Here is a 15499-nt window from a genome sequence, read left to right as displayed (position 1 = left end):
TGTACCCCGGCAGACACTGGCAGTAAAACGTTTCCGTCACTAAATCCAGTCGACAGATCGCCTTTGAGTGACACAAGATATTCCTAGAGCCGCATTCTTTTTTATAAGGATCTGGAAAAAACAACAAAGTATAATCAAAATGATACCGCCATGACAGTAAATTAAGCAGCTGTATTTTGCGAAGCAGCTCGTTGTTTTAATAGGATCAGACAATGCATGCAGAATGCCACAGTATAATCCGACACACTCGCATGTTATTAGTCTTGTTTGTCTCACCATTTGCACGATAATTCTCCGTTTCAGTCTGTGTTTGGCCTACGACTATTATCACGCACGAAAGCAAGATGGATTTGAACTGTGCGGTCATCCTTTTGAATGGACTTCAATTTACGATTTCATATGGGCTTTTAGACATCTCATAGCCATATTGAAAAATCCCACCAAGTTATATGTATATATATATATATATACAGAAACCCAAACGATCCACCTGTTTTAGTTCAAACTCTTCTGATGGTTCTAATTCTACCAGAATGTTTATTCGCGCGACACTTATAGTAATTTTGAACACACAAATGCAACAAATGCAATTAAACTTAATAAATATCTAAACCATGAACCTGCGAGCGAGGCCGGTGGCACTGAAAGAACAGCGACTTTAACATCATCACGTTTCGCTCACTGATAATAAGGACAAACTGCACAAATCGAGATTTAAGCACAGATTATATTTTATAATATACCGACAGGTCCATGATTTTCCTTGACCACGTCTTATCAGAATTGTCAGAAACAAATTTATAAAGGTATATTAAACTAAACAAAATGAAAAACTATAATAAAAAGAAACATGATATAATATGCATATCAATAAAATATATGCTTGTGTCTTACCAAAACATAACTATACAAAAATGATGACTTTTTAATATAAGAAAAATAATAATAACAATTATGAACACATCCCGAATGCCTGAGTGTGTATCTATATGACACCAATTAATAACCTGTAGTTGTTGTAAATAGTTACGGAAAAATATAAAAAAAAACTTTGATCTACTGCGATTATTTATTTTCTTTACAAAAAGAAACTCGTGATTGAAGTGCTGCTGTTGCTAAGCAACGTTACTCCAAAACATTCGAACCTATAATCCTGTACTTTAAAAACCAACCCGTTACAAAAAGAAAAGGGCGACATGTTTTAGCTGAGGGTTAACAAAACCCAAAAGCTTACTTTATAACAGCAGTCCCCCAAGTCCTAACTTTAGCAACTTGAAAAACTTGCTCAGGTTTGCTTCGGCCCCACCCTCTCTGGAGAACAGAAATTTTGATTAGCGAAAGACTTCGTCAATCAGTCGCATCTTTGGAGACAAGCACTCGTCGGTCTCAACTTGTAAGGGAATTGGGTCGCTAGCATGGGAATATTGGCATTCATCTCTGTATAGGTAAGATGCATGCAATGGAAACTAAATAAATAGTGCATTTGTAAATAAACCCGTTGTAGTGTCTAGCCGTGGTTGCCCGTGTATTTGCATTATAAAGCTCCATGGATCAAGGCATCTTAAATCTTAAACTTGCTGTGTTCTCAGCACTAGGAAGATACGCTGGAATGACAATCTTTCTAGTTCTGCAAAACACAATGACGACTTCCACGGATAATGCAGCTAAAAACGGTGTCAGGTTTGTCTACATAACTAAAACGCCTGCTATTTTATTATGTGTTAAATGAATCTTTATATATTGTTTTTGCACGTTATCTAATATAAACTTTTTGGAAAACACTTATAAGTACGGTACAACAACAACAACAACAACAACAACAACAATAATAATAATAATAATAATAATAGAAACAATTATATTTCTCCCATGTCTTTCATGAATTATTTACGCTATACAGCTCTTAATTACATATAGACAAGTTTATGATGACTGGCTTTGCTTGTTTATTTGCTCACTAAAACAAACAGCAACAGTAAACATGCAACTGGTTTGACTAAAGACGCTGCTTGGATACTGTCTTGTTTACACTTCAACTAATCTCCATAGAGTTTGACAGTCCTCATGCACAGTCCTCTGCACTTTAAGAGAGGCGTTGTTGAGTGCTTATGGACATTCTGTAAAACCTTAGCTATATGCACACAAGATCCCCTTGTGTGTACATCCCAAAAAATAAAAATAAGACGTTTCTTTCTTTTCATTTTTGTACACAGGCACTAGCAATGAAGGAAGGAATCTCTCTGCGGATGAAGGCCTTCGTTGCTCAAACACCCCCTGGGCGGCCCAAGACTGCCTGCTGGCAATTCACAAAGAGTGACCTCGTTGGTCCAGTCCGAGTGAAATCAGACAGGTCAGAGGACAGACAGGGTGCTCCTCAGCTCAGAGGTCAGGCAGGGGGCTCCTCAGCTCGGAGGACAGGCAGGGTGCTCATCAGCTCAGAGGACAGGCAGGTAACATTCCAGTGGAGAGAGGGTTTGGACTAATGACAGATGGCTAAAAGAAATCCCTGCATAATGTTTCTCCTGTGTATTGAAGCCTCGCGCCTCCACGTCTAGTCGAAGTGAGAAGAAGACTCATCTGCCTTCCATTGAGGACACAGCAAGCATTACCAACCCAGAAGACCTCCCCGAAGTCAGCAGATTAGAATCGCTAACCAGGGGTAAGTGGATGCATCTCTGTGTTGTCTGAGGTTTTATAGACATACCTTGTATTCATGCTATTTTATCAAGTGTCTTTGATAATGACGGTTTAGCTATTTGAAGATGTTTACATTGCCTTTATTCTAAAATATTTCAACTTATTTATAGTATGTTGAAGATCAATAGCTATGGGCAAAGAAAAAAACATGCATTAACAAATAAATGAGTCGTTGCTGATCAGTGTTTAGCAGCAGTGCAAAGGTTCTGGATAATCAATGTTAAATGCGTGCTGTGATGTTGAAAGCCAGTGTGGTTACTGTTGTTGCAGCAGGTGCCTGGGTGAGAAACACAGGTCCATACAGTAACTTTCAATCAAGCAGGACTCACCTTCTTCTCTCTCAAAGCCTGGGTGAACTCCCAAATGACAACTCCCTGGACAGAGGTTCAACCAGAGAGTCTGAGCAGAACAAACCCAGCACAGCCCCTCGAAGCCTGCAGAAGAGACCAGCTGGGAACTGCCCATGGTACATCACATTACTGCATGAGAAGGTGAGATCATGCTGACAGGTGTACACCTATTCAAGTCAAGTCCTTCAAGGGTTTAGATAGAGCCACCAGTGCAAAATCTGTGCTGTAAGTAGATACAGCAAACAATGCATACCTTCACTATAATCTTGCCTTAAGGATGGGAATCATACAAAAGCATTAGCTAGCTTGCCCTTAGATATGGTGTTAAAATGAGTTTGTTTGCTCTCATCAGGAGCAGTGTTTGCTGATGCTCGGGGATGAAATTAACCGACTGTCGGTGTTTGAGTTCGAAGCGGCACGAAAGGATGAGATGATCGCAGTTCTCCAGGAAAAAGTGGCTGGGCTGTCCAATCAGCTGAGCCTGGCCAAGAATGAGGAAGTCATCACTGCTCAGGTGAGAGGCTGGACTGAGCGTGTTTCCATCAGTCACGACATGCACTTGTACTAGGAATTAGCAGTGGAGCTTACTTCTTTGTGGGTTCTCTGACCACAGGCAGCACTGATCCTACGCTTGGGGGGTGAAGTCAGTCGTCTCAGGAAGTTTGAAGCTGAGATTCTGAGTAAAGACCAGCTGATAGAAGATCTGAGAGAGGAGATTGAGAGTTTGACTTTGCAGCATCACCAATGGGAATCCGACTTCGTGGAGCAAGAGACCGATGTACCGTGCGATAAAGTTTATATTTTATTTGTATTATTAGCTATTTCTCCCTCACAGTTTTCAATACAAAAAGCAAAACATCATCTTCATATAATTTTGTTTTTCAAGCAGAATACCTGCTTTGTTGTTCTGAGGACGTTTGGAGGGCTGAATACTAAATCAATAATAGACGTTTCAGTGTATTTCAAAATGCAAGCTTTATAAATCATGTGGGTTCTTTCATCGAGGGAAACTGCCTGCTGCATTCATCTCCCTGTATATTTTGCAATTCATTTCCGCTTGTTTTCTCAGTGCTTGAACACTAGGCATGAGAATATGGAAGTTGAATCTGCTGGAAATGAGAGCGATTGCCCTTCTCAGTTGGAGTCTCAGCCTGAAAGGAGTAAAGAGGAACTAGCACAGGAGCTGCAGACAATAAGAAAGGACTATATGATTTCTACAGGTCTGCAAAAGTTGTGTCCAGCTTTTTACCAGCTTCAGTCCTGCTTATGATTGCACAAATGCAATTTAGTTTTGATTATTGTGTCCCTGACAGGCACAGTGTCTTCCTTAAGGAGGGAACTCTCTTTCCGAGAGGCAGAACTGCTGAAGGCCAGGTCTGATCAAGACAGATTGCAGAGGGAGTTGACGGAGAGGGTGGCACAGCTGCATGCCATGTCTAACAAGGTACCCCCTAAAAGACTACCCAATAGCGCTTGTCTAAGTGGACATTACTTGGGCATGACAGTGCAGATCTGGTGTTGAGCTGAAGTTGTGACCCATATTCGGGAGAAGTGGATCAATTATTGAATACAAACTATATGCAAATATTTATATGTCAGTTCTATTAATACAGCTTTGTTTGCTTTGTAAGTACGCAAGGGGAAAAAATTGTCCAACCCAGGCTGATTAAATCCCAGACTGTGTTTTTAGTTTTCCAGCTTAAGAGATGGCAGAAAACATGAAGATGTGATGTCCGAGTTGGAGAAGGAGAGCGTTATACAGAGAAAGGTTAGAGACTCAGCTTTGGTGCCCCTTTCAGACTGTGGCACAAAAGTAGTTTTTCTGAGTGAATAAAGCAGTGGATCTGTGTGACACAATGACAGATCCACACTGCTCTTACTGCTGTGCTGTTGAGACTGGTGTAGATATAAACCAATGCACAAACATGCTTGTAGTGTTATGCTGCTATCACTATCAGCAAGCATTTTGTGAGCCACTCTGAGCCATCACTTTGTATCATTTAGCTTAAAAGCACCAAACGAATTGTATTGTTTGTGCAGCAAATTGCAGAACTGAAGCGGGAGGAATCCAAGAGAAATGAGCTGCTGGCCAGCTTCAAGGCTGAGATCCAGAAGCTGCAGCAGGAGCTGGCAGCAGAGAGGGCCAGCCTCACTCAGCTACAGAAGGACCGCACAGAGATCCAGAGCAAAGCCGCTGCCCTGCAGCAGTCAGAGCACCAGACCAAAGTGGCAGTGGAGCAGCTGCAGTCCAGGGTACGAACTGAAGCCTTCTCTTGTGCTTTTCTTAGCTACCCCTCAGGAAGATGTATATGTGTATTACATGATCTGTGAAGGATTCTTACAAAGCTGTTGACATAAATACTCATGTTTTCAAAACAAGTATAAGGTTTGTTTGGTGCTGATTGGAGTTCACCATTTTCTTTAATATTTATTCCCAGTTTGAAAGGTTCAGAGGAAAAATAATTCAGGCTGCCTACATTGCTCCAGGTGCCAAGCTCCTGGTGAATGAAGTCAGTGACAACGAGATACTCAGCACCATGCAGGTCTGCTACTGTCTCATTTTAATTCTGAGCTTGATGACACTGTAGTGTGGAATATTGTGGCTTACTCCACCTCCCCTTTGACGGGATAATAAATATTAAAACAAATCTTACCTCACGTTTCTTGTAAGTCATGTATAATGGTTTCCGTACAGGGAGAGGATCTATAGGATAAATGGGATTCACCCAATTCAAAGTTAATTTAAAGTCTGTACTATCTACAGAAAAAAAAAAAAAAACTTCTAAGAAACTTCTAAGAAAGTTGAGTAGTAAGTAAAAAAAAAAGAAATCAGTTTTCTAACTGTAATGCCACCACCTGATGTTATAAATGCGAATTATTTTGAAGTGAAAATCAAATCCAGATGTTCTACAATATGTGGTAGGTACAGTAGGACTGCAATTATTTTGGTAAAGTGAAAATGTGTGTTTTTTTTATTTTCCAGAAAATAATTAATGACCGCTCTGAGTTTCACCAAATGCTCATACAGAAAGGAGAGAAAGTTCCAAACCTCTATATCACAGAGACATCCGAAAAACAAGCCAAGCCCAGATCACCATCCAGGAAGAGCTGAAGCAATCTGGCTAATCACAATGATTACCGAGCAGCAGCTGCACAATCCCAATGGTGTCTTTCATAATTAAATACAGGAGCATGCACCTATGCTGGTTATTCATCACCAATACAGTAACACATGTCATATGTGCAGGTCAGCGAGTGTCCTGTCAGTTCCTTCCCATTCATCCTATTTTTGATAATGACATTGTTTTTAGCAGGGAAGTCTGAGATTTTCATTAAGATAACAGAAGAAAAAATTCAACTGATGCTATACTTAGGATTCTCTGCGTATGTTTGTTATAATATTGCTTATAGTACTTAATATTGCATATACATGATAGAACTACATGAACAATGTCTGCAATAAAAATGTTCTGTGAATTAGAACCAGTATTTAATGACTTTACTCATGACATACTTCATCACTGCAGAAACTGGGTTCACCCGTACATATTAATGAAACTTAACAGGAAATAAAACTGTAAAAACAGACCTCTGACTGAATGACAACAATGACTGTTTGCCAATGAGTTCACATTAAATAACATCTGGGATTCACAAACAAAAGCTTGGATATCGGTCAAGCAGTCCATAGCATTATAAATTAAAAAAAAAAAAAAAAAAAAAAAGATTTCCTTAAGAATGAAGAAAATCTTACACCCAAGCACAATATTCAACACTGCATTCCCATGCATAGACAGGACTGCTTTCTTGCAGGCACCTCAGCAAAAAAAAATTGTGTGCCAGCCCAGATAAAGCTATAGCACTACACTTATAGGACTGCAATGTACTGTATTTACACCTTAAAAATATGGTGTTTCTTAGCACCATAATTAGCATTTGAAAATCATATTTTTCAAGTCTTCTAGTCTCTGCTCCGTAGCAGCTGCTCCTGGCAGATGAAAGGCTGATGCAGCTGCAGGCATTTTCCTTGCCAACTCTGGGTTACTTGCAGAAGCCAGTTTCTGCCTCCTCTAAGTCAAACTGTAAGCAGATTCAGTGCCGTTCATAGTGCAAAAGGTAAAGGTTTAAGAAGCCTTCTGAGCCCTTTCCTCAACGTACAACTGCATCTGAAAATAAAAGAGAAACAGTGGTCTAAATTAAATAAGTAAATGTATTTACTGTGGTACCGACAGAGATAAAAAGCTGAAAGAAACCTTAGAATCATAGTGTCCGATAAATCGTTCCCAATGTTATATTAAACTGATTATTGGGGTCTGTATATGTCAACTTTACAAAATCTGCCTTTCAACCTGTACGGGGCATTTAAGTAGACTCACTGTCCACTTCAGTGAGCTAGCCAAAGCTTTCCAATGTGTGCTCCTGCTCTCAAGACCGCAGCTGCATGCATGGATCTCTCTTACTTTGACAATGTCAGAGGTCATGGTTTTTAGAGGGATCAGTCTGGGCTCCTGCATGTGCACTTCCTGCTCATCAGCAACAATCCAAGGGAAATCCTACAGGAGAGGAAACCGATTAAATGACATGAACGTGTCGTTCGATTAGCAACTTCCTCAGAAACAAACAGGATTGAGATTGTTGCGGTCTAGTTTGTGGTTTTCCTGTTAATAATAGTAGATGTTTTGCTGACCTTAATGACCTGAATTTTTTCCATGTTGCGAGTGGCAGCTTCTCTGGTGTGAACCAGTACTGTAAATGTACAGCCTGCAAAAAAATATTATTTAAAACAATAAAATCCTGTATTAGCAAGGAACAGGGAAAAATAAACATGACTACAACTCTGTGATATTAGCAGAAGAGTTAAGAGAAATCATTTTTCACTATAAAAGAATGTCATATTGTCATGAAACTTGGCAATTCTTATTCAATACTATTCTGCACATACTGACGATACAGCTTTATCATCGTATGGAAAGCTCTGATCTTGAATCTCCAGTCATGGGGCTGGGGGTGTATGATTCTGACATACTTTCTATGCAAGAAAGAATAAGCTTACCAGGGGGGTTGTTGTCTAGAACGGCATCACAAACACTGATCTTTAGGATGAATGCTCGCAGCAACTGCTCCACATGAGAAAGCAAAGTGTCAGAGCTGGAGACAAACACAACAAAACGCATTAGACTCGTGCATATGGGATAGGGTTATTTCTTTCAAAGAAACAATGAGAACACTGAGGCTTTACAGTAATATAAACTACCCATTAATGATTCTAAAGCTTTTTTTCCCAAATGTTTGATTCATGAATTATCAGTGTAATACATTCTTTCGGCAATTTTACATTTTGATTAATATTTTTCTTCAGAAATCTTATTTAGAGAACAAATGTTTTCTTCTACAATCTCTCTCTATATTTTTATATATATATATATATATATATATATATATATATATATATATATATATATATATATATATACACACACATATATATATATATATATATATATATATATATATATATATATATATACACACACACACACACACACACACACACACACACACACACACACACACAGAGTATCCCACCTGATAGAGACCAGAGGAGGCTGTGACATTTCAAACACAAATCTCTCCACTGGGTGATGCCCTTTGTCCATAATGACAAGGACTATTTTCTCAGCATCATTCTTAAAGAAACAAACAAAAAAAAAAAAACACGTTTACATTGATTACTGGAGTCAATCCCCTCCCCCAGACAGAGCCTTACCTTCACAATCAGCGGTTTAATGCAGTGGAGAGTGTCTTGGATGTACTGATTCAGTTCAGGGTGGCAGGACATCTGAGAAAGAACAAAATGAAGTGTGCAACTAATTTCCTATTGCTAGTACTGAGCTAATCATTTTTTTTTTACAAGTCAGATAGGACTGTGCCCTCCAGATCGCTCCCATTCTTACCTGCACAGGCACGCTGTATTTCTTTCTCTTCTGGAAAATCCCACTCGGGTAAACCTCCCTGACATAGAGTATGAGGTGAATGGCCACCTCCAAAAACTCACACAGGATATCAGCGACAACTGAAGACAGAACAGAAGGCAGCCCAGCTCAGAGAGACTCTGAAAGCAACGCTGTTTAAATCATTCAAGCACATGACATAATCAATGCTGTACCTTGCCCAAAATTCAGATCCTGTCTCGTGAGGGTTGTCATGCTGCTAAGAAGCTGTGGAGGATTCAAACGTTTACTTTTATTTTTTTATTTTTTTAAAAGGCGGTTGGCATGTACTCTTCTTATTAAATAACAATGCTGGTGTAAAATCCAATGACTGATCAATTACCACATGTCAGTTATTATTAGCTCGATATTTTAACATAACAAGCAACAAAACAAACATTTAACTTAAAATTCAAACCAAAACCGAATCGAATTAAACCAGCGCTGTTATTTTTCACATCATTAATGTATCCATTTCTCTATTCTTATATATATATATATATATATATATATATATATATATATATATATATATATATATATATATATATATATATATATATGGTTTTGCAAAGATTATCGATATTTGAAATAATATTCACCAAGTGTTTACATGCACCGCCGGTATTTTCCTTTCTGCAAAAGCGCCTGTCGCTCTTTGCTGACGAATCCAAACCACACACGTGATTCCTATCGAGCGGGACTTTTCATTTTCTGTCGGTTTGCAGTCACTCGCACTTATGTAATTGCAATGCTCTTGCAGCAGACTGGACAAATATCGCTTGCAACGCTCACTTGCAATAAAGTTTGCGGAACGTTTATATTAAATGTCAAGTTTAATTAGACGCAGTTGCCAAGAAAGACCCCAGCCATTCCAGGTTATTTACAGCAGCATATAGGGAAAATGAAAAGGTTCTTCTTGTCTTCTGTGTTATCCAGAATGGACGGGAATGCATCACTGCATGGTCCGTCCTTAATACAAAACCGTAATGCAAAGTCGTTCATGACGCTCTCTTTAGCTGCTGCTAAAAGCCGGGACGATGTAAAACTGTACTACTTCTTTCGATTATATAGAGTTGGTTTATGTTTAGGATTGAGATGATTTCAATGGGTTTCAGCTAGACAAAAGATGGCAATGTATTTTAAAACTATTGTGAGCAGAGCCATCATTTAGATTTAATCCAGGTTGTATTATTATTATTATTATTATTATTATTTATTATATATAATAATAATTAATTTTTTCTTTTTTTTTATGAAAAAAAATACTGAAAAAAAAATGGGAAAGTTTCATTAAGTCATAAAAACAGTATTTTTTGTTCACAAATTTCATTAAGTCATTCAGTATTTTTGTTCACAAATTGGATTTAAGGCAACAAAAGATTCACTAGGTTGTCGCCAGTTTCGACTGGAGAGCCATCTGTCCTGCCTAGCAGCTGTTGCAGACAGGTTCGTCATATATATATATATATATATATATATATATATATATATATATATATATATATATATATATATATATATATAATGCAGGTGAGAAAAATATCTTAAACATGCAAATAATTGTACACTTTTTAATGAAAACATACAAATTAAATAAGGTATTTTTAATAGGCCAGGTGCATAAGACTAAAATTAAACATTTTAATCTGATGAATTGCTGGAGCGCTTCCGGAAATGTGAGTGTCATTTTGTTTTTATTTGTCTACTCCCTTCGCTTACGAGAAACACGCAGTAATGTATCAACAATTAGTCATTGTACAAAGTTCGTATCAAATTAACTATTTTATTAGTGCCGAGGGTCATGGCACAGAGATATGTGTGCATTTCCTGCTGAACGCAGTGAACCTTGATTGAGTTTAGACTACTGTAGAGCGTGAGGGTCTTAAATAACTCTGCTTTGGGAAGCGGTTGGTCTGGGTGTTGTATTAGCTGCACCACATTCAGGTAAGTGACAACGCACCTTTCTTCACAAAAAAAAAGAGACACTGTCTAGGTGGCGGGGTTGCTGAGATGCGCCACATTTTTCTTTCTTAGGCTTGAGTTCATTCTGCTTTATTAGAAAGCGCTTTGTTGCTGTCCCATTTGTTTCCATTGGATCACAGTAAGCACTGCATGCGGAAACACGTGACTAGTGGTGGTTTTTTAAAGACTGTAGACACACACACACACACACACACACACACACACACACACACACCTGCAGGAATCCAGTTGTATGAGATTCTTTTTACAGACATCTCTTGTGCTTATGTTGCTATGGAAACTTGCTGTCTTTCGTGACATAATGTGATATACAGTAATTCACATACATTGTACTGTACAGTAACCACCATTGCCAGGCATAATACTGAATAAAATATTCATCTTTGTTGCCAGTTGAAAAAAAAACAAGTTTGTTTTTCTGAACTCTCAAGACCAATGGCTGAATCTATCATCATGGCTAACCTCTGCTGCTTGGCTCTTTTCAGAGGAAGCTGCATCACTCTGAAGGATGGAGCCCCAGGAGTCAGATGTGCAGTACGCTCGCTGGAATGAGAGCTGCCAGGATGAAGTCAACATCAATGTCTCTTCCACATCCACACTAGAGGGGTACGGCACTGGCTTTCTTATAGGTTAAACCATTTCAGTATACAGCTATGGCCAAAAGTTTTACATCACCTAGGGTTTTAGGATCGAGACATATATATTGTGACATAGAATTGTGAGGGTCTGGAATCAACTCCCCAGTAATGTTGTTGAAGCTGACACCCTGGGATCCTTCAAGAAGCTGCTTGATGAGATTTTGGGATCAATAAGCTACTAACAACCAAACGAGCAAGATGGGCCGAATGGCCTCCTCTCGTTTGTAAACTTTCTTATGTTCTTATGTTCTTATATGAATGAAGATAATTTAGATATTTTATTTAACATTATGTAATGAAAGAAACACCACAATGATATTTCAAAAGTCTCCCAGAAGCCATAATAATAGTTACAGTATTTCATGTTAGATTTCGATTTTTACATTTTTGGAAAACTACAAAGTGGTATGTAAAGTAATTTAATTTACGTTATTCAGCAGGTTTCATTCGACTTTATGAAGCAAAATGAGTTCATTCTAAAGGGTGATGCAAAACTTTTGGTCATAGCTGTAGATTAACCTGGACATTTTACAATGTACATTGAGGAAGACCAAATGTTCTGTCTGTCTTTTGGATATGGCATCCCACAGGGCTACTGTTTTTACATTGCATTATATATGAGACAAGGCTTTGAAGATGGACTAGATGAAACCAAGTGTTTAAAAGGTCGTGCAGCTAAAGTTGCGTGTTGCTTTCTGCCTTTGCCTAGGATCTCCAAGCAGCTGTGCACTGGGATGCCTGGCATTGCCATGAAGTTGATCGGAGTGCTTGCGATTCTGAGCCTCGTTTTCATCATTGGATACGTCACTGGCTACTACGTACACAAGTGTAAATAAGCGATGTTTCATTTGATCACAGAGCAAAAACTTTTTCAGTTGTGCAACAAAAGAAAAGCATTGCACGAAGTGTGTATCCACCAGCAGACTGGGTTTGGAGATTGTTAGAATTGAAACCAGCAAGGCTCAGGAAGTACACAGCTGTTCAATTCTTATGCTCTGGTAAATTAGAAATATGTGCAACCAGGAGAGAAAATGGGATATGAATATCAAGTTGGATTCACCTAACAAGTCATCATTGATATGTCAGCTGGACCCAGATAAATATTGATACACGTTAATTTGCTTTATTGCAAGGATTTATAATTTACCAATGTTTCCTTTAAAAAGGGAATATAAAATTTGTGCAATGCAAAATCATTTCAAATGTGCTGCTCATAACTACAGCATTCGATCTGTCAGAAATTATGGGTGTAAGCGATCAAGTTACGCAGATGGGTAATAGTTCTTAGGGTTTTTCTGCTTTGATGCCTACCGTGTTTATCTGCAAAGCCTGTAGCATGTGAAAGACGTTAATTTCTTTAATGTTCTGTTGTTTTACAAGTCCAAGACCCTCCTCTGCTGCCTCTCAATATATTCTTTATCAGATGGATATTAACATTGCAAAGAAAACGGTTTTATATTTACAAATAATAAGAACCATGAGTTCAGGTGACTGGTCATGTAGGTTTTACTGTTCTTTTCTATAGACTATTACTACCAGTCCTCAGTGTGAAGCCTGTTTCTTCTGTAGATGTACATAGAAATAATACAATATCCTCAAACTATGTTTTATCGAATTCATATACTCCTAGTGTCACGGTTGATATTGATATGAATAATGAATATTGAATTCAAATTTCACTGAACATATACTTTAGAACTAAAAGCAACATGTTTAACATAAAGAAACAATCTCAGCCATATATGTATATATAAAATATAAGTGATTTGTAATTAAATAGATACATTTTACAGTCAACTCGGTTTTATTTCACACTTGCTGAAGAATTACAGTTGTACTATAAAAACAAACCAGTTAAAATGACTCAAGAAGTCTGTGGTCAATAGTGAATTACTTTTTCATTGTTCAAATGAAAGAATACCTTGTAAATACAGTGGTCACACTACCTGTGCGTTTCAGATCAATTTGAGTGATCATTTAGGAGTGTCATCCACGTATCATAGCCTTTCTCAATAACGATTACACTTAAGTGTTTTCCATAAAGGTTTTACAGCAAAACCTTCATAACACAAAAACAGATTACTTTCAATTCTGCACGTTTTTATTCTCATGTAGGTTGAGATGAAGGAAAGAGGTTTTATAGACTGACATAATAGAATCTGTTTATGGAGTGGAGGATGAAAATGATATATGACCCTATAGCACCTGCAATACCTATACTTGTGTCACACTGTCGCCAGGCAACAACAAAAGGCCGACGTTTTAGGAACTTGAGACATTAGTAGCCAACTGACAGTTCTCTTTTACTCTGCTGGTGTTATCACTAAATATGCGATGTATGAATATCGGCTACACAAATACAGCGTTGCCTTTATTCTCTATGGAGTTGAAGTTTCAGAGATTCTGTATGGGAAATTAAAATGTTCAACCGGACATACCTGGAGTTAATAACGGAGACATTGCAGGCGAAATGCCACAGAATGTGTATCCACAGAATGATGAAGGACTGGATAGGCCGATATGCAAACGCATTACGCACTGTCACAAACGCGTACGCAAGAAACTGGACATACCCTGTTGATCAAAAAAATAACAATCCTTTCATCTATGAAGAAACCGACAGATCATAGAAACATGCCCGCATATAACCTCTAATGTGATTAGGGTTCAGTTCAATTAGACTGAATGATGGATCCAAAAACATTTTGAGAAACCGATTACTTACAGAACTGACTTTATAATTTTTTCTCCTTTTTTTATTGACAGAACATAATACTTGTTTTCATTGTGCAAATAGTTTATTAAGGTTTGTGTTAAGGTGTTGAGAGAGGATTTGTTTTATAACAGTAATTGTGCGGATGAGCTAATTGTGCTTTTCTTTTTCAATGAATGAACAATGCAATAAGCACCTTTCCTTAAGACAGACCCTTTTGTAGTTTGATTTATTTATACAGAAGAGGTACATCATATTTAGTTTATGTATATAAGCGCTTTCCATTCAAACATTTTAGCGCAAAAGAACGTCTGTCCTTATGCGTAACGCCGGTCAATTGCCCTCGATACAGTACAGGAAAAAAATACCTGATACATTATAACGTTTCAATAAATATAGACAGCTCTCAAAAACACCTGAATATTTGTTTAGTTCGGTAGTATTGTGCACGGGTATTTGGTACCGAGCCTGTGGGTAAGAACACAACACACACAACACCATTAAACCTGGCAAGACTGTCAGTCGCCATCATAGACGATCTTTATGGCAGTGTCCTGTTCCTTTCTGGAGTTGTTGATGTCTGGATCTGGTGTCAGAGAAAACAAACTGCCATTAACTTTAAGGACCCACTCAGCGATTCTTTGGTTCGTATAATAGTCCTCCGGCGAGCGTTGGGTTTCGTGTTCGTTTTCCATGCCCTCCTCCGGATTTTCACTCACAGATTCGGTTTCAATAGCAGAATCGTTGGAAGACAGTGACTTTTGTCTAGTTTTCACGCTGCTGCCAGTATCGATTTTGGTTTTATCAATCTGGCTACTACTGGTGTGGCTCTGGCCAGGAGTCTGTTTTTTTGCTGACGGTGGGGGAGGATGAGCATAACGCGCTTGTTTTACACTGGCCCTTTTAATTACACGCGCGTGAGAGGTGAAGCCAGCCTCATTTGTCTTGCAGTTTTTCAAACTCTCAACAGCAAGTTTGACAATCGGATTGTCAAGGAAGTATTGTGATCTGGCATCCTTTTGAAGATGCCAGAATTGTCTGGGGGACCTGAAGAAAACGTTTGCATGGTCAGGGCTCGTTCTGTGTTGTTTGGATTCTGGTCTTGCTCTGGATACTTGGCGCTGT

At 38.4% G+C, this 15499-nt stretch overlaps 3 protein-coding genes across 4 annotated transcripts; 2 read left to right on the top strand and 1 right to left on the bottom strand.

Moving 5' to 3' along the window:
• The first annotated feature begins 1160 nt into the window (after nucleotides 1-1160).
• On the top strand, nucleotides 1161-6377 carry LOC121328375 (coiled-coil domain-containing protein 27-like). The gene is made up of 12 exons (XM_041273007.1): nucleotides 1161-1445; nucleotides 2214-2450; nucleotides 2536-2659; nucleotides 2968-3188; nucleotides 3400-3561; nucleotides 3661-3825; nucleotides 4117-4267; nucleotides 4361-4491; nucleotides 4738-4815; nucleotides 5088-5300; nucleotides 5486-5590; nucleotides 6031-6377. The coding sequence occupies exons 2-12, from the start codon at nucleotides 2223-2225 to the stop codon at nucleotides 6157-6159; spliced, it is 1707 nt and encodes a 568-aa protein (XP_041128941.1). The 5' UTR covers nucleotides 1161-1445; nucleotides 2214-2222; the 3' UTR covers nucleotides 6160-6377.
• A 437-nt stretch (nucleotides 6378-6814) lies between these two features.
• LOC121328376 (mitotic spindle assembly checkpoint protein MAD2B) lies at nucleotides 6815-9686 on the bottom strand. 2 transcript variants are annotated; one of them, XM_041273008.1, is made up of 9 exons: nucleotides 9640-9686; nucleotides 9214-9265; nucleotides 9002-9120; nucleotides 8815-8886; nucleotides 8634-8734; nucleotides 8101-8195; nucleotides 7735-7808; nucleotides 7508-7600; nucleotides 6816-7213 (listed from the first exon to the last, which is right to left on the bottom strand). In XM_041273008.1, the coding sequence occupies exons 2-9, from the start codon at nucleotides 9251-9253 to the stop codon at nucleotides 7172-7174; spliced, it is 636 nt and encodes a 211-aa protein (XP_041128942.1). In that variant the 5' UTR covers nucleotides 9254-9265; nucleotides 9640-9686; the 3' UTR covers nucleotides 6816-7171. The 2 variants fall into 2 exon arrangements, with proteins under 2 accessions (XP_041128943.1, XP_041128942.1); XM_041273009.1 differs by lacking the exon at nucleotides 9640-9686 and having other exon boundaries at nucleotides 6815-7213; nucleotides 9214-9506.
• Nucleotides 9687-11520: 1834 nt separating this feature from the next.
• On the top strand, nucleotides 11521-12683 carry LOC121328481 (small integral membrane protein 1-like). Its single transcript, XM_041273166.1, has 2 exons — nucleotides 11521-11629; nucleotides 12371-12683. Exons 1-2 carry the CDS (start codon nucleotides 11532-11534, stop codon nucleotides 12495-12497), a joined length of 225 nt encoding a protein of 74 aa, XP_041129100.1. The 5' UTR covers nucleotides 11521-11531; the 3' UTR covers nucleotides 12498-12683.
• Nucleotides 12684-15499: the final 2816 nt, after the last annotated feature.

This window comes from Polyodon spathula, chromosome 16 (genome assembly GCF_017654505.1).
Source record: "Polyodon spathula isolate WHYD16114869_AA chromosome 16, ASM1765450v1, whole genome shotgun sequence".
NCBI lineage: Eukaryota > Metazoa > Chordata > Actinopteri > Acipenseriformes > Polyodontidae > Polyodon > Polyodon spathula.
The sequence above is the reverse complement of the archived record's forward strand: the minus strand, read 5'-3'. Positions and strand labels throughout refer to the sequence as shown.

Coding starts and splice junctions, on each gene's coding strand:
- LOC121328375 (XM_041273007.1), top strand. CDS start 2,223: ATGAAGGAAGGAATCTCTCTGCGGATGAAGGCCTTCGTTGCTCAAACA. Junction 2,660..2,967: donor ATTAGAATCGCTAACCAGGG/GTAAGTGGATGC, acceptor CTGTTGTTGCAG/CAGGTGCCTGGGTGAGAAAC. Junction 4,268..4,360: donor GGACTATATGATTTCTACAG/GTCTGCAAAAGT, acceptor TGTCCCTGACAG/GCACAGTGTCTTCCTTAAGG.
- LOC121328376 (XM_041273008.1), bottom strand. CDS start 9,253: ATGACAACCCTCACGAGACAGGATCTGAATTTTGGGCAAG. Junction 8,196..8,633: donor CCTCCTCTGGTCTCTATCAG/GTGGGATACTCT, acceptor GTTTGTCTCCAG/CTCTGACACTTTGCTTTCTC. Junction 7,601..7,734: donor AAAAAATTCAGGTCATTAAG/GTCAGCAAAACA, acceptor CCTCTCCTGTAG/GATTTCCCTTGGATTGTTGC.
- LOC121328481 (XM_041273166.1), top strand. CDS start 11,532: ATGGAGCCCCAGGAGTCAGATGTGCAGTACGCTCGCTGGAATGAGAGC. Junction 11,630..12,370: donor TCCACATCCACACTAGAGGG/GTACGGCACTGG, acceptor GCCTTTGCCTAG/GATCTCCAAGCAGCTGTGCA.